At 42.1% G+C, this 17978-nt stretch overlaps 1 protein-coding gene across 1 annotated transcript; it reads right to left on the bottom strand.

The window, feature by feature from the left end:
- Positions 1-6724: 6724 nt before the first annotated feature.
- CREBL2 (cAMP responsive element binding protein like 2) lies at positions 6725-17833 on the bottom strand. Its single transcript, XM_054281917.1, has 4 exons — positions 17671-17833; positions 10797-10994; positions 9266-9413; positions 6725-8541 (listed from the first exon to the last, which is right to left on the bottom strand). Coding segments are annotated over exons 1-4 (363 nt in total). The 5' UTR covers positions 17686-17833; the 3' UTR covers positions 6725-8539.
- Positions 17834-17978: the final 145 nt, after the last annotated feature.

Raw genomic sequence — 17978 nt, 5'->3', positions numbered from 1 at the left:
CATTAAAGCCACTAGCAAAAAACTCCCATGAATTAGGAGATTAGAGGACCTTGAAAGTGAGTCAAGACCAGTATTTTCTGTCTGGTTCAGATTCTGACCTGGCTGTTTCTTGCTGAAACACCACCATATGCTTCGTTTTCCTTTGACATTTAATCACCTCTGACACAGCAAAATCAGATCTAGGCTAAGCAGGCAATTTCACAACATTATTTTCAACTTTGGATTGCAGACTGAAATACAACAGTTGTTCTTTTGGTTAGTAGTTTTATTAAAGAAATAATAAAGGAACTGAATAGAATGAGCCCTGAGGTGACAGAGGACCACAGGTTCATGGTTACCCACTCCTGCTAGGTCAGAGTCCAGAGGCACATAGGACACTTGTTTCTTCAAGTCTACCATGTTTTCCTACCTTTCAAAAGGTTTTTCACTAGAGAGTGGCCAGGAAAAGTCCAGGATTGCCATGACACAGCAGCTAGGGACACAATGTCCCCTGGCTGAAAGAGCTGGTAGTTCTGCACTGACATCATCACCATAAGTGAAGTCTGGAGGCTGGGTCTCTCAAACCACCTTTCCACATCAGTAAAATCCCAATCCCACTTGTAGCAGAGTGAGCTTGGCTCTGCTTGCTTTTACCAGACTACCCTGGTAAAAACACAAGAGCAAGGAAAAAGCTTTCTCACTGCTTCCATGATTTTAGGACAGGTGAGGGACAGGTGGACAGGTGGGTTTAGGACAGATGGATTTGGTAGCACCAATGCCAGGTACCTCCTGGTTTGCCAAGGCCCCAGAGGTGCCAGAGACAGAAGGCAGATAATGAATTATCTAAGCAAGAAATGGAAAATTCTGTAGGATTTGCCTGATCAATATAGACACAAAACAAACAATAAACTCCACAAACACATCTCAAGCCCATCTACAAAGGGGAGGTTCTGGGAAAAAGCACTCCTGGGTCTTTTGCCCATCCATTCCTTAGGTTTAAATGTTTTCTGTGAAGGAACATGATACAGTGCCAACCATTAGGCTTTTTTTTTCCATTAAGCAGACACATGTTAAGTAGAAATTCCATCACTACCGTTTATACTTGGTATTAAGTGACTTACCCTTGGGAATTCCTATTACAAATTGTCCAATTATGTCCCTTCTTTTTTATTTCAGCAGAAAGTTGGATTTTCAGTTAAGTATACTTTAAAAATTTCCAGTGAGAAGCACAGACTCACTTCACTTGTTCCTATTTTTCCACCAGCCTCATGGAGGTGACACCAAAATGGCTATCACCAATAATTGGACTTAAGGGTTTCCATATGCCCACTTAAGAATCCCCAGAGTTTTTTCAGTCTCCTCAACTCAACCCATTTAAATTCAGATTTAACTGACATTGATTTAGGAGTTGGTTTTCCAAGGTGCTGAAAACACGCCATCAATTGCAGCTGAAATTCTGAGTGCTCAGCCCTTCTCAATATCAGATCCTTCCTGTTTAAAAGAACAAAAAGCAGATCTGAAGTTTATTAAAGCCAGACCCATATGTTCAAAGGAAGGGTTATTAACTCCTTAAGTGATTCTGTAAGTTAATACGTCTTTATTAATTGGCCCTTTTCAACTTAGCAAGTGTTGTGGGATAGGCCATTATAAATTACAGAAGCTTTATTTGAATTGGCTTCTGGTAAAACATAACACATCTACAGGAAGATTGTTGTATAAATGTCACCTCCTGATGAGCAGTCTGGACTAAACCACAGATTTTTTTCTTCTACACCACTGCTAACACACACAAAGTCTTTAATTTGTTTCATGAAAGTGGTCCCTGGATAATATTCAGAAGTGACAAAGATGGCAGTAATTCTTTTGTGTGCAGCATCACAACCATTTTACACCAACTCTCAATTTGGTCCTACATTTGCAGGAGAATAGAAAAAGAAAAAAATATTACACCACTAAATAATTAAATTTGTTCTTCTTTCATACCTGGGCAGACACAAGCTTTTTCTCTGCATGCACCAGTAAAAGGAAGAGATGCTTTTGGGGAAGTGGGACTGATCAAGGACTTTAATTTTTTTGAAGCCATGTAGAATTAGGCAGCAGAAGGCACATACAGATGGATGTAATTACCCACCTATTTCCAAAGGCACTGCAGCTCTTCTCTTCAGCCCTGGAGATTTACCATCTCCACTTCTACACACACTCCACAGAGTCCCTCCCCATATTGATCCAAACACAGGAGGGAAAATGATGAAGAAATATCCAGAGTTAGCAAGATTTCAGATTAGTCACCAGCTAGCTGTAAATGCAGCAGGAGTAGCCCTGATTGCATTAACTCCATGATGGGAACTCATCTCTCCTCTCTGGCTTTTTGCAAACTCTGAAACAGCTCTTGCCACATTACTGACTTGGTCTTTCTCACTCACTCAGGGCATCTTTGTCACAATCTTCATTCTTGGCCTTGTAGGGTTTTTTTTTTCTGTAAGAGGCATGCTGAGGATGTGGCCCTCAGCACAACTGCATCTTCAAAGATCACTTCCTGCACATGTAACATGTTTACTGCCAGAAGAAATGCCTAACCAGGTAACGAATCACTGGAGACTGGTCTTCAAGGGAAATATTTAATGAAAAGCAACTCAAGTTCCATTTTTCTTTGAAGGGCAGAAGAGGAGTTTGCAGGGGGCCAGGCTTCCAAATGCCACCTTATCCAGGAGAAACAATTGCTGCCAAGCACTGGCCCCCACACTTGGTTCTTTCTTGTAGCCTGAGAAATATAACCAGCTAAGCTTTCCCTGTCCCTCGCTACAGTAAAATTGTGTCCTCAAAGGCTCTCAGTGCTCCTTGGAAGGCTCCTGACATCAGAAACAAAACTGGAGTGCACCAGTGTTGATACTCTAGTCTTACCACCCCCGTGTAGATCTTCCAACCAAGCATGGCAGAAAAATGGCACACAGGGAAGAAATCAGCACTTAGAAGCATCCTTGTCAATCCCTAAACTTCTCTCTATCCCTTATAATTAACTTGAAATTTATACTTTATAAAATTCTCACTGATATCCAAAACCAGTTATATGCTAATAAAAGACAGAGGGAAAGAAGTTTTAGAGTAATAAAGAAAATAATTTTAAGAGGTGATATTTAAATTTACAGCTGGTGGTAGTATTTCTGACAGATCAATGCTAAGCTGTATTAGTAATAAACACATTTGGTTTTTTTAAATGTCCTGATTCATGCAAAGGAGATGATAGAGAAAAAAATGCAAGGTGAATGCAAGCAATCACAAGAGGCCATTCATCATTCTGCTTACATTTTTTTATGAATACATTCACAGAACTGCAACTGAGCTCATTCCACAAGTAGCTCAGGGCAGAGGGATTAAATCAGACAACCTTTATAATTGTTCTCCAGCTGTCAGTCAGCCTTTTTTATCTGCCAGCATGTGTAGACAATATAATTTCCATTAACAATGCCACTCATTTAGTGGCATTGGACTGAAATGACGACATTAAGTGGATAGGAAAAAAAATGATTGCGTAAATCCAAAAAGCTGAAAGAGTTAATTGGTTAATTGGCTGTTTCTCAAACAGCATTGGCTCCACTGGTGTACCAGTAATTAAAAAGCTAATTACTATTTTATTTCAGAAAGTGAGGAAGCTTAAGATTAAAGTAATGAGAAATGCAACTTGCTGAAGTGAGAATAGTAACACTGCTGTCATCAAGAGATCCCTGCAGCACCATCACCTTGGGAAGGTTTGCACACAGACATGTCACAAGAGTAATTAGCTAATTAGAAAGCTATAAAATACCTCCTTCCCCTTTCACTATCTGAGATCCCTGATATGATTCCAGATTTAAATGGAAAATTAACACCATTACTGTACTTACTTTGATGAAACCTTTTCTGGGCTATGTTCATGAGATGTTCATGGGCCAAAATGTTTTAAATTAATCCCTCCCTTAACTCCACAGGCTGTTTCAGATGTCAACCTATATCTGGAAGGCCATGATAGATCTACACACAAAAATCTGCACATTCCAAAATTCAGCATCAGTTGAATTTTAGTCCACTGATGTGCTATTCAGTGTGGGACACCTCAGGTTTCACTGTGGATTAGAAACTTATGTTTTATCATACAAATTCACAATGGAGTAATGTAAGAAATGAATTTATTGACTCAATTAATTAAGAAATTAATTTATAACTTTTGGAGAAATTAATGCTCAGTGACACAAAGAGCAGGAACTGACAAACTGGTATTTTGCCTTGCTTACCTCCAACAGGGATTTCTACACCAGCCCATCCTCTGTCACCCCTGCTGTAACTCTTGAGCCCAATGAGGAGGACTGTTGTTCTAATTTCAGCTTTTCCTCTGCTTTCTCTGCATTTTGAGACTTGTCTCAAACATTTATTTCTTATATAAACAGTAATTTTATAGGTGGTTATAGAGATTACAATTTCTTGGAAAGCAGCAAATGGAGCTATGATCTCAAACCTTCTCCAGCTCTTCAGGAAAAACTAGATTCATTACTGATGTAGGTTAATCTTCACCCTAAAATGTAAAAGGGAAAGAAAAGGAAAAACAATCAGTCATAGGCACTCTCAAAGTTGGCCAGATTTCAGCTTTCAAGAGAGAGAGAAGCTTTTTGAAATTTGTCTACTATATTAAAATAAACCCCCGATTTAAGTTAAGATAGTATTTGAAAGTCACTTGATACTGATTCTTTGACAAACACTTATTATCAGATTGTGAAAGCAGACTGTGATTACTTTCTTTTTTTCTTTTTTACACATAATTACAAAATGTTCTCAGTTAAGTGATGAGTCAATTAAATGCATCCCCTCCACTGCAGGATTCTGTGCATGCAGCACATATACAGAAAACAAAAAGGCAAGACCTACTGCACATTTGTCCTATGAAGCTGCCACTATCTGTCCATCCTTGCTTTACACTCCCCAGAAGGATTAGTGCAGTGCTTAGTCCATCATCATCCACTGAATTCAGACTTACTACACTTAACCCTAGCAGGAGCTCTGGGGTTGGTGTCTACACCAAATAGTACAGACAACATATTTTAGGACTGTGGACAGTTTCCAAGAGATACCCACCTTTAGCTTGCCAAATGAGTCTGGCTGAAGATTAGATTTCCATGGAAAGTGGGAAAATGAGGCACTTCCAGGCTCATTTCCTTTTTTCAGTGCTTGTCAGAGAGAACCAGCTGTGCTTACTCACTGGAGGAGAAACATGTGAAAGGCTGTACCCAGCCTACACAAAAAGAGGGTAAGACTATACCATCCTCCACTATTTAGGGAACTAGATGAGATTCCTGACCAGAGGACTTGCCTGTATCACTCCTAGGAGCCACCCCAACAAGGATGAAGAGTATGAGCATCAGAGCAGCAAACAAGCATGAACCACAAACACTTGCTGGTTTTCATGGGGAACTGCTAGACTTCAAGTTTCAAAATAAAGGACTCCCAGGAACCCAGCTAAGGCCTAAAAATGTATAACACAGCATGACCTGCTACATGATAGAAGCCACAGAACTTGAATGAATGATTGCTGCTGGGAATCCTACATTTGGTAATGGACTACAGCATCTAGTGCAGATGGAAAAGCTGCAGTTAGAGTTGTAACAATGAGTGACAGATTTTTGCTTGCAGACAATCAAGGATGATGGAGGCAGTAACAGACCTCCTGTCCATCTGCACAAAGCACAAGAAACCTGTCAGAACAGGGCACCACTATCTGTGCCACAGAGCTGGGGCCAGGCATGCCAAACACAGCCTTGTAATGTCAAGTGCTGACCAAGCCAAGAAGCAGGAGCCACCATGACAAGGAACAGAAGAAACTGCTGCTCACCACAATGAGAAATTCCCACTCTCCACTTCCTCCACAAAAGAAACCTTTCTGCTGAAAGGCTTCCTGTTTGGTCTCACAGCATGTGAAACAAAGGGAAGAAAGCAAGCAGGGTGTTTCTGGCAAGATCAGAGCTGGGTTGGTCACGTTACTGAGTGATGGGCAGAGCTGCTCTGGTCACACATCACGACTGCTCTGCAATGTTTTCTACATCCCTAATTCTGAAAGACACTTAAACATCTGCATAACATTTGAAATATGTGTCTAATTACAAGACATGGTTTACATCTGAAAGTGGACTGTGTAAGACTAATTCTAACCCAAAATAATCCATTTCCAGTATGATCATGTTATGAATTCCAACCACAAGGTTGGCAGACTACAGTTCTGAACATTGGCCTAGGGTTTTTCTTCTTCCAGAAAATCCAGGAAAATGAACAGGTAAGAATTCAACAGCAACAAAAATCCCCAAACTTAGGGGTTGGTTTTATCACTATCTTTCAGGACAAACTGCAGCACAGACCTTCAGATATAGAGGGTGGATGATGGGGATGGGTGGGCAGGACAGGACATGGACAACACAATATGAACTCTCACATCCTCCCCATCTCTACTTCAGTGAGACTCAACCTCTCTTAATAGTCTTGTGTGTCTGTGCAACATTTTTAGCAATTGCTGGGTGCCTGGTTGCAGGGTCTAAAGAAAAAACCTAAAACCATGTGCTAAGGTTCAACATATAGGTGCTTAGGATGGAATTCTGAAAACAATTGTGCTGTACACTGAAATATGGTACTTGATTATATTCAGTGTTTTCACCCCATCCTGAACTGACACAATGCTAAACAGACCAAATTATTTCAATAAAAAAAGGCAACACTCGGTCTAGCAAAGTCATTCATTATAATATTTATTCTATGAAACAATGCTGAAAATAGAAGATTAAAAAATGTTCCATGCATTTCATAAAATACAGAGAAAGACACAGTCATAAACAAAACAGAATAAGCAAGCCAAACACCCTCTGAAAACCCCAGGAGCTCCACTCTCCACATTGCATCATGAGAATACAAAAAGCATATCCAGGAGAAAGAGCAGTCTGAGGACAGTGGCAGGTTATCTCTCAATAACTGGGATGAGCACATGTCTTGGTCATTAGCCCACAAGAGTTTTGCCATCACCTTTCTTACTACAAAACCAAACTGATTCCACTTGCTTTCCCTGCTACCAGTTCCTGGCAATGTCTTTGGCTGGGAAACCAGGACAGCAGAGCAGAATTCACATTGAGCTGCTGTCCAGAGAGGTACTAGGGCCCAAAATGTAGGCAGCTATGGAAAGGTATCAGGGCACAGTGGGTGAGAGGGAATGGCAGCTGCTCCCCTGCTGGAAGCAGGCTGCAGGGACATGCCTTGACTTTCTTCCCAGGAGCACAGTGTGTGGAAAATGCACCTGCTGGAAGAAGGATGGGCAGAAGTGATGCCCTAGGGTGACTTTATGATGCTTGGAGCCCCAGCTGTCTGTTGTTTATGCTGGATATTAAGTTCTGCACCTTTAAGAATGGTTCTGAGAGCAAAGGGCAGGAGAAGAAGGGCACAGCTTGTTTGCAGAAACTGCACTTGTTCCTCTGCATTGTCTCTCACAGGCTGTGCTGTCTGCAGCATGGACAGCAGGACAGAGCTCTCCTTTGCCTTTAGTCAGCTTCTGTAGCTAGCTGAGGCAGAGAAGTTCCCCCCACTGTGGTGCTTCTTTTTCTTGGAACTCATTGGCCCTGCTGTGGACTGAAAACCCAGAAAAACACCAGGAGCTCATGCCTGTAGCCCACCAGCGCCTGGGATGCAGCATTTTCCAGTGCAGGAGGAGAGACTGAGCAAGCCTACCACACCCCATGAAAAGGATTTTCTGAATTTGCCATCTCTTCAGAACAGGGAGAAGTTTGTTTATTATTATTCATTTTTTATGCTTGTGAATACTTTGCTTGTTAAACAAACAGACTTTTTCCACTTTTCTGCAAGGAAATCTTGAGGGGAGGGGTTGCTTGAATCTGCTTTCTAGAGGGACCAATTTGGAAGTTTCTTCCCAAATTTGCCCTAAACCAGGACAAGCAGGAAATGTATCTAGTATCTCTTTAAGAATCCCAGTCACACAAAAGACATGCTGCATTAAAGATGGATGGCAAGAGCAACACTTGCATTTAGGTTACAGATGACATTGCCATAAATCTTACTGAAACATTTTGATCCAGCTCCTTCTCCTCAACCTACAATACTGGGTTTGCCTTCAGCAAAGCTGTTACAAGATCCTTCTCTTGCTTTTCTTCTACAGAAACCTCCCACACTCCCACAACAGTTAACAACCACATAACCACCAAACACAAAGCCAGCCTAATTGTGGGCTCTGATATAAAAGCAGCCTCACTCTTGTGCTGGGAACACCCCAAAGCTGCCATTGCTGTATTTGGGGAGGGCAGGGTAGAGAAAGGAAGAACAAGGCTCCACTCTACACCAACAGCTGCTGCTCCAAAAGCACCACCCACAAAGCCTTAGGAGCACCATAATCAAAGAATTTCATGTGGGGAGGAGCAAAGAGAAGAGAACAGATTGGGATCCTTCCCCCTGCACCTGGGGGTGCATCCACTCTTCAGAACAGCATTCTTCCTCCTGCCAGCTCCCAAGCCAACTCTGCTGCAGCATGGAAGGTTCTGCATCAGCCTCCTGAGAATGAAGCACAGGGGGAGATTGTTATGGTTGGAAGAGTGGTTTTCATGTTGATCCTTAAAAACATAAAGCTAGAAACTCTTGTTTTTTAAAAAAATTCAGTGAAGTGTAATTTAGCCTGTAGCATAAACTATTACAAAATTAGAAGTAAGATCTAGAATTGCCCATGCTATACCTTAATTCTCTCCCTTTGCATATATATATATATATATCAGGAATATGACTTTTTATCACATGGTCTTCTCACTTTCCAATTCCCAGAAGAAACCTATTCCATTCCCTGCACAAGCACAAAGGAGTCAGAAAGAAAACTCCATAGAAAATCCCACATCCAGCATTTCTCTCTTGGAGTGCTTGAAGCTAGAATAATGTTTTCTTGGTAAAGTTTTTAAAGTTCAATTATGTTTAATGTGCTCCATTTAGCTTGCATTAAAAAAAAGAGAAAATGCTGTAAGAAATTAAGGTCTTCACAGGTCTCCACAGGCTTTGGTGAAACACAGAGAGTCTTTTAAAATAATTGCCCAGCTTCCTCTATAGTGGAATTTCTGTGTTGTCCATGTAAACATTACACAGAGTCTTTGTACCACCCACTAAGCTCTTTGTTTCAATCAACTATTTCTTCCCAAAAGCACATCCTTATGTTTCTTCCTACACCACAGCCACCCTCCTACACCACAAAAGATGTAACAAAACAGGAATTAATCACAGGCTGGATACTCACAGGGATTGCTGCTGTTTGCCTCTGTCTTTGCAGCCTTGGCAAGTTTGGTTGAGTTCTGCTGTGCTTTGCCTTGCTCTTCTCCGGTTAGCAGGGCTTTTATTTCCGAGGGGATTTTCCCTTGGTCCATGGCCATGCACCACTGCTTGTACTGCAATATGCAAACACATTAGGCCTCAGCAAAGTGCCAGGATCACATTAGCAGACAAACCAGGGCTGGAATCTTTACCTTCCTGTCCATTCATGGAAGGTCTGAACGTACTGAGCTGAAGCCTCTTACGAAACTGCAGAGCCCTAATGAGCTGAGCACGTGGCCAAGGCTGCATACCTGGCCCCAGCAAAGCCTCTTTCAGTCAATAAACTGCTGCTCAGAGGCAGCCCCAGACAGAATGCTGTAATTATTAAACAACATGGAACACTCTGTGCAATTTCTCACTGCTGGCATGCGAGAATACCGTTCCAGTTCATGGCCTATTAAAAACAAATATTTCACATGACTCTGGGGCTCATGGACTACTGAGAGGTCCTTTCCAACTGCACAAGGCACAGTGGAAGCACATGTGCCTTATTCCTACTTCCCTCATCTTAAATCCTTCATTGCCAAACCCTGAAGCACATCAAAAAATTGTGGAGAGTTGGGTTGGCTTTTCACCTGATCCTAAACCTGCTGACTTGTAGTGATTAGCCCTGCCCATTCAAACAAACCTAAAGTCAAGTCAATGCAGCATCCTCAGTGCTGGTGAGGTTTCAATGGCACCACTGTGTTGTCACTCTAGGACACGAAAGAACACAAGCACACACCGCAGTTCTCAAGGTGAAGAAAAAAAAAGGAAGTTTATTTTCTGACTCCAACATTTATAGTTTTCTGAGAGTGACAGTGGATTGGAGGGTGACAGTGCCACCTCTCCAATGCCACTGGACAGACCAACAGTCCATCAACTCTCTCCTCCTCCATAAAGGAATGCAAAACAATTAGTTACTTACAGAAAGTGTGTGAGAAAGTTCACTACAAGAATGTTGGCATCAGAAGGCTTAGAAAATCTTAAAAAAACAGGGCAACACTGTGTCTGTATTTCCAGATGAAACATTCTCTTTGGTTAATGCTGCTCTTTTGCCCAAGACCCCCATCTTACACACCCTAGAACCACCTACACAGAGAGCATGCTGCAAGAATCCTCCTCCCCAACAGAGAAGCAATGGCACTCTGTGGATATATGCTTGCCTTTTGATATTTCAACACCTCTTCCCACAATCTACCTCTGTCAAAGGTGTTTCAAAAGCAGACATTTCAAAGACAACACACTCAAATGTAATGGCACTTCCTTTGCTTGCTTCCAGTTCAGAACCAGCAGATAACTTGTGATATGAGTTTGTATTCTACACACCAAAGCAGGCAAACAGCTGGATGCATCTGATGTTTTGATACCTCCTGGCCAGCCAAATGCCACTGTCAGTCACTGTGGTCCTGAGAACAAGTGTTCATGACACAGGTCCCAGACAATACTGAGGGTTAGGTTAAATGATAGTTCCCTACCATTTCAAGCTCTTCTCTGAGAGCACAGATGGCTCTCTCTCTGCTTGACACCAGCTCTTCCAGGTACTGGTACCTCAGCTTCTTCCTGGCTCTGCACTCTCTTGCACTCTGACGACTTCTTTCAAGTTTTGCCTTCAAGTCTATTTTGGCTGGTTTACGACCTCGTTTGCCTGGTTTCTTTACCTTGCCTCCAACCACCTGGAAAGGAAGGGCACAGTAAAGATCCTGTTCTGCAAAGGTAGTGCTGAAACCATGAGACAGTAAATATTAGGAGTCTCAAGTACAAAATCTTGCATATCCATCCCGGAGCAACAGAGGCAATAAGAATGCTGAGCTCTGAAGTTTTCAGGACTCTCTCCAGTGGCTCTATTTCTCTCTCATACTGGGGAGCCCAGAACTCAATACACTATTTCAGGTATCTATGAGGGCATCTGGTTATTGAGGAGGCATAATCAGCTTGCAGTGAAATTGTTTTCATATCACCACCAGCTGGTGCTCTAGCAGGTCTGGAAATGTAACTCTCCCTTGCAGAAATGTAACTCTCTAGTTTCTTGCCCTGTGGAATGCAGGTTTTGCAATCACTTTCCCCTCTTCTTTGTAGCTCCTTTTTACAGGTCTGAGAGCTTCTCCTTCTACAAATAAAAATTAAAAAAACAAACCCCAATTTACTGTGTGTTTCCCCACTCAAATATTTTATTCTTAACATGGGGGCATGGCACAAGAAAATCTTAAATATGGTCTTAAGATTAGTTCACTGGTCACTGGGCAGTATCACCAGTAAACATTACATCAGCCACACACCCCAGCTCCCTCTGAAGTGAGTATTTCTCTTTATTTGCATTCTGACCACACTGTTTGACAGGAGGGGGTGTGGAGAAATACACCTAACACACACACCTGCATACAAGAATTTCACTGCTGCCTTAGTATTTCACCATCCTGCACACAGACAGACTTTTTCTAACAGGCAGTGTTTAAAATATCAGAGTTCATCATTTTTAAAAAAGCACTTTTACTGTGAAAAGCTACAAAACAAGTAATTTTTAACATTCAAAGAAGTCGCTTGTTCTGCAAACTTAGCAAGCTGCAATAAAAACAATAACATAGTGAGTTGACGTGCCAGAATGAAGAGGGAAAAAAAGGATTATACAATTGAGCCTATTCTTTCTTTGGAAAGTGAGTCAACAATCACATGCCAACATAATCCTACCCTCTCTGTATTGTCCCTCCTGATTTATTCAGGAGTAGCTGCCTACCATAAGCAAATGAAAGAACAGAAAGTACTTAATGGACATCTATATAATGAAACAAACACAATACATTCAGAAGAGCAAAGGGGAAAAAAAATGAAGCTCTTTTACACTTGAACTGCTGAATACAGTTTAAATAACTCTTTACTTCATCAAGGTGCTCCCCTTAAGATTTTCTAGTTCAAAAAAATGAATGTAGTTCAAAAATAAAAGTAACCAGATGTGGCCAAGGCAGGGGGCAGGAGCTCTAAGGAAGGGAAAGTGACTGTCCCCTTTCAGGCATGGCAAGGTCTGTCCTCTCCTGGCTGTGGATGGTGTGATCCACATGCCCAGCTCAGCAAAAGGTGGAACTACACAGAATTTTCCCAGGTGGGGCTGTAGGCACTCACAATTTGCTCTCTATTATTACTCGCACTTGGAAGATTGGTGGATATTACATTATACACACTTCAGTTCTCAAAGATTTTAGCACCTGAGGCTTTTTCTGTGCTAATGCAATGTATTTCAAAGCAAACCTTTGAATTCAAGAGCTAGATAAGGTCTTGTAGAAACACACTGCAGCTCTCTCAAAAAGCCCTGGCCACTCTGGGTTCTGACCCTCTAGAACTAGAGTGAGCTGCCACTCAAGGCTGGGGCCCCAGCACACACCACACTCCAGTGTGAACAAAAAGTACACATCACCCTGAAAAGGCAGCAGTTACAAGCAATTTAATCAAATCCTGCATCCTTGTCAGTTTTTCCTCACCAATATTTAGAAGCTCCTGCTGTAACTTTAAGTAACCCAGCTGAGGGAAAAAAGGCCTGAGAAATCCTTTGCCCCCATACAGCATTCCCATATCTCCCTGGCTTCTAGTCCTGTTTGCCTGCTCAGTTTCTGTGCTGATGTGACAGAAAGAAGACAAAGCAGAAGTGATAGTTGATGCTGAACATGGCAACAGACCAAGCAAACATTTTTTTTTGTCCCTCTGCAGTTTATAAAGAGATGTGATCTATTAGCATTCAGCAGCAGTTGAGATTTGGGGTTTTTTCAGGGAGTCATATGCAATCAAGACTCAGTACAACATTAATCATAAAAATTTTCATAGATATATTAACAAAGGCATGCAATAGTTAGAGATCTGACCAAGCTCCCATTTCAGTTCACTCAGACTCCAGAAAACAGAAGAACATAACTCTTCTCAGGGACATGGTGTGGTTCTTGGGGTGTCCTGCACAGGGCTGGAGTTGGACACAATGATCCCAACGGGTCCCTTCCAACTCAGCCTGTTCTGTGACTCCACAATTTCCTCTTAATACCCTCCTTAGATCATAACCTCATTCTTGCCTCCCATCAGTGCTCAGGCACAAAGTTATTTGACCTGGAATTGGAAATAGCTGCAATTACTTGACCTGATAAAGAAAATTCCTCAGACTTCTGGGTTTTTTTATTAGAAGCCTGCAGGAGATCTCTCCAAAATCCTTGCAGAATGCACTGCAGAGGGGTCCTCCACAGGCAGGAGATGCACACATAATGCAGCTACACTGTATCAGCTCCTCACTCACAACCATGAGGAGCTGAGCCCCTGAGATAGAAGACTGGGGTAGAGTTGGCCTCATCATGAGATTTACAAGTTTGAATCAATTTAGCAGATTAAAGCAACAGTAGCCCACGCAATGCTGATCACACTGACCAGGTCAGCATCTCCCAGAAGCTCTGAGCTCATTTACCAATAAACAAGTAGCTCCATGAACCAGTACTCGAGATCCATCTTAGGCAGACTCTGCATTGCATTTGCAGCTGAAGATAAAGGTCTGCAGAACTTAATGCAGCATGAAACTGGTGATCATCCACACAATTCATATAAAACTATAAAAATCATTAGTTAGAAATAAAACCTAAGTGCTGTGTTACAGTAGAGGGAATCTATTCCCACTTGCAAACATTTCTACAAAATCAGAAGTAAATGAAGCCAGTCACTAGTCCGCTAACAAAGATGGAGTTTTCTGAATCTTCCAATTCAAAGCATACCACTCACAGCAGCAGTACAAAACCCAGCTAGGGAGCATGCTTGTTATTCCTCCATTTCATGACATTTTATATGCCCAACACAATTCTTTTACTTTCACTGGCAGACAAACTGCATCCAATAATGATCCAAAAATGTAAGATACTATTTAGTGAGCAAACACAATCTAAGTCTTAAGCAGATGTGTCAACAGAAATTAATCCTGAAACTCTCACCATACAAAGTGCTTCATGTCTTAAGAATGCCATGCTCAGCACAGAGGCATCAAGAATACTGTCTGTCTTTGCTGCAAGGTCTGTTTTAAAAAAGCATGAGCTAGGGATAAATAAAGTTTTCATAAAGTGTCATGCAGGCACCCAGATGGGTAAGTTCAGGGCAGCAGTCACTCAGATGCCACCTTGCCACTCCACAGGTGACAGCCCTGCTCTTCCCCAAGGAAGGACTTACAGCCTCACACAGGAATTGTGTCCACCACTGGGCCCTACACATCCTCTCAGTTCTCACTAACAGAAACCAGGAACTTTTCTACACATGTCTCTGTTAGAATCCAGGGAGTTCTGTTAGAGCTCAGGGATGGTCAGCTAACTCTACCATGTGTATCCTCCCAGCCCACTGTAACAATGAAATAAAACTGTTTAGAGACTTTAATCTCCTCCATTTTTATGGCTCCTTGCAAATATGAGATGTGTCATCTGAGCAATGCTGAGCAGGAGCTTTTTCAAACATTTAATGATTTGAAATTGCTCCTATCAAACTGTAACCAAAGCTGTTAAGGTTTTATATTTCCAAGCAAGAAGAAATGAGAATGATTTATGTTGGGACATTGTAATAAATGGGTAGTGGGGTGTTAGTTCTCAAGAATGTTGAATGTATGTTATAAGGATGAAAGAAGTTTTGCTAAAACCTGTGTGGAAATCAACCCAGCTCCTTGGGTGTAGCTCTTTGCTGAGAGCCTTCCCCTGCTGGAACAGCATGTGTTCCCTTGGAAAGGAAAGCTGCATGAACACCAGAGCGAGAAATCAACACTTGCTGGATCCACAAATATATAATATAATATATTTTCTGTGCAAGACAAGAATATTTGTAACAAAAGACAACAACCCCAACCTTTTTTGGTGGTGGTCTGGTTTTTGTTTGCTTGGTTTTAACTTCACTGGAATAACAAAATTGACATTACAAACTTTTGTTTCTCATTTCTGGACATAAACTGAGAAGTTAATTACTAAAATAAATATTGTCAGTGTCCCCTACAAAAAACTCTGTAATTAATACAAAAGACTGCAGTTAGCTGTATAAAACTGTATTTTAATGATGGCTAAAAGGAGTTATACAGTTCTTACCCTAGTCCCTACTCTCTGCTTCCCAAAGAATATAACAAATACATAATATGTTATATGTAGCCTTGTAAAATAACCAAGAAATTTCACCTTTAAAGGCTGAAGCCACCACAACAGAGCTTCTCCTTTTTCCTCTGTCCAAACACTTCAGAGATGCACAACTGACGTTCTGACATGAATTAATTGCAAGTAACAGCTACATCACTAAATTCTTTCCCTTCCACACCCAATAGCTCAAAACCACAGTGAGAAGTGAGGCCAGTACTTGAACAACCTTTAGGTTAAAAGCAGTTCTATAGAAGAAAAGGAGGTCATATTTTGGGTGGGGGTTCTTTGGGGGTTGTTTGTTTGTTTGTGGTTTTGTTTGTTTGGGGGATTTGGGGGGTTTTGTTTGTTTTTGGGGTTTTTTTTGTGTGTGTGTGAATATTTTAAGAACATCCTTCTCAAATGAAACATGAAATTTTTCTAGATCTGATGTTAAGATATTCTACCTCTCCCTTTATTTCTTGCTATTTCCTTCCAATTTTGAGGAATGTGTTGACAAGAACCATTCTTTTAATGCCCTCTTAAACCAGACAAGAGGCTAAATTAAAGTGCACAGAGAATTAGGGAAAACTCTGCAGCATGCAAGGTCATTTCTAAATTCTTTGTGTCCCATAGATGAAGGCAAACACTGAACTGGGCTGCAGGCAGTTACAGAATGGTCACTACCAACACAATTTAGCTGGTTGAGTTTTTGCAGGGAAAGTCCTTTCACAGGCCAACCCCCTCAGCAAGGAGGAAAACATGACTCAGTGGAATTTTTAGGAGATTTCAAGGACATGCTGACTCCAGTGTAACCACAGTGGCCATAAAATGAGCAATGAATAAATAAATAGTGCTTGCCTCATCCTGACACAGCAACCTGCAATGGGAAGAGCCCTCCTAAGGGAAATGGCATCTCTTGAATGGAGACACCAACTCCTCAAAGTGACCTGCAGCCTCATGAATGATAAAAACTGTACTTGGGAGTGAAGATAGCAAGAAGAGTGAATATTCCACTCTGTTGTTTTTTCTTATTCAACTCAACATCAATTTAAAAAAAGAAAAAAAAAGACCAAAGATTCAACTTACTGACTGGGTAAATAGATTTATTTTATTTAGTAAATGTGTCAAGAAATGTTTCAGGAGGAAAAAAAAGGGCATACTGTCATGACTCCACATGACATAATGGCAGACCAAAAATTATTTTTAAATGAAAATTTGGAAGTTGGGTGATATAAAGAGCCTAAGTCACACAGAGAAGAACATAAAAAGAAATAAAAATCAGATAATGCTCATGAACTATATACACCTCCAGAACTAAATCTTCTGGATCTTCTAAACTACTGCCCAAATTACACAAACTTTCATTCCAGTTTGCAGTTCCCAGAGTTGTGAGACATCAGTGATGCAGATTTCCCCCAACCTCCTTCACAGCTTTCAGGCAAGGCCTTAATAAAATAAAATAAAATAAAATAAAATAAAATAAAATAAAATAGTTTACATGTTCAAATAGCAGATCACCATAAACCTTTCAGAGCCTTGCAACCCATTCTGTGGATTGTGGACTGCCAAATTACTGATCACTTCTACATTTCTTTATTCCTTAAGAAATCGTGTCAAGCATTTTTTCTCGCCTTAAATTAAAGCAGATCTTCATAGTCTGTGTAACTTTGTTCCAGTAAAATCCCAGTGGATAAGCCGTAACAAGCACTGCAGGGAGCTGAAACACCCAGCCTCAGCTGGATCTGGGCTGCAGTGAGCAGGCATGGCTGCTTTCCCTGAAGGCCCAGCTTTAGGGACACTTTAAGCAGGAGGGTGGAGGAAGATCCATTCCCTGGGCACCTTCTCATGTTCATCTTCACTCAGCTGAAAGCCTCAGACCTTCAGGGATGCCACTGTGCTGCTCTCATGAGATTCTCCCACTGCTGGAAGACTCCAAGCTCCAGCACGCAGTACAAGGCTGCAGCCCACGCTGCTGCCCTCGTACCTCACCATTTGTGCTATTTATAATCAATCCAGGCTGCTGCTGGGAGCATGAGGCTCTGCACCACACCACACGGCTGGTACCCAGCCTTTGTCCATGCCTGGAGGTTTAAGGAATCGCCAGAAGCAGCACCGAAGCGCTGCAAGAAAGAACTAAGAGAGCAACCTTTCCTTGCTATCAGCTGCGGCAAGCAGAGCTGGCCAAGAGCAGATTTCAGAAGGGTCCCTGCACTAAGAGCCTCACCGGCAGCCCCCAGCACCAGCAGGCCCTTACCTTGCTGTCATCCATGTGTGCCGCCAGCCCTGATCCGCCTGGCCGCAGCCCCTGCTCGAGGAGCAGACGGAGCCGCCCGCCCGCAGCCCCGGCAGACACCGGCGCTCACAGAGCCTCAGGGCCGCCCGCGGCCGCCGCCATCGCCCGCTGCCATCTTTGTTTACAGATCAGCGGAGCGGCGGCGCCGGCAGAGCGGTGCACGCTGGGAATTATAGTCTTGTTCGGCCCCCGTCGCTATTGGCCGCCGCCCTGGCGGGGACGGAAAAAAACTACAACTCCCAGCAGGCCTAGCCGAGGAGTGGTATGGC

This window comes from Melozone crissalis, unplaced genomic scaffold (genome assembly GCF_028551555.1).
Source record: "Melozone crissalis strain CALT ecotype California unplaced genomic scaffold, PUWL_Pcris_2 ptg000033l_1, whole genome shotgun sequence".
Taxonomy (NCBI): Eukaryota; Metazoa; Chordata; class Aves; order Passeriformes; family Passerellidae; genus Melozone; species Melozone crissalis.
This window is presented reverse-complemented; position numbering and strand designations above follow the sequence as displayed.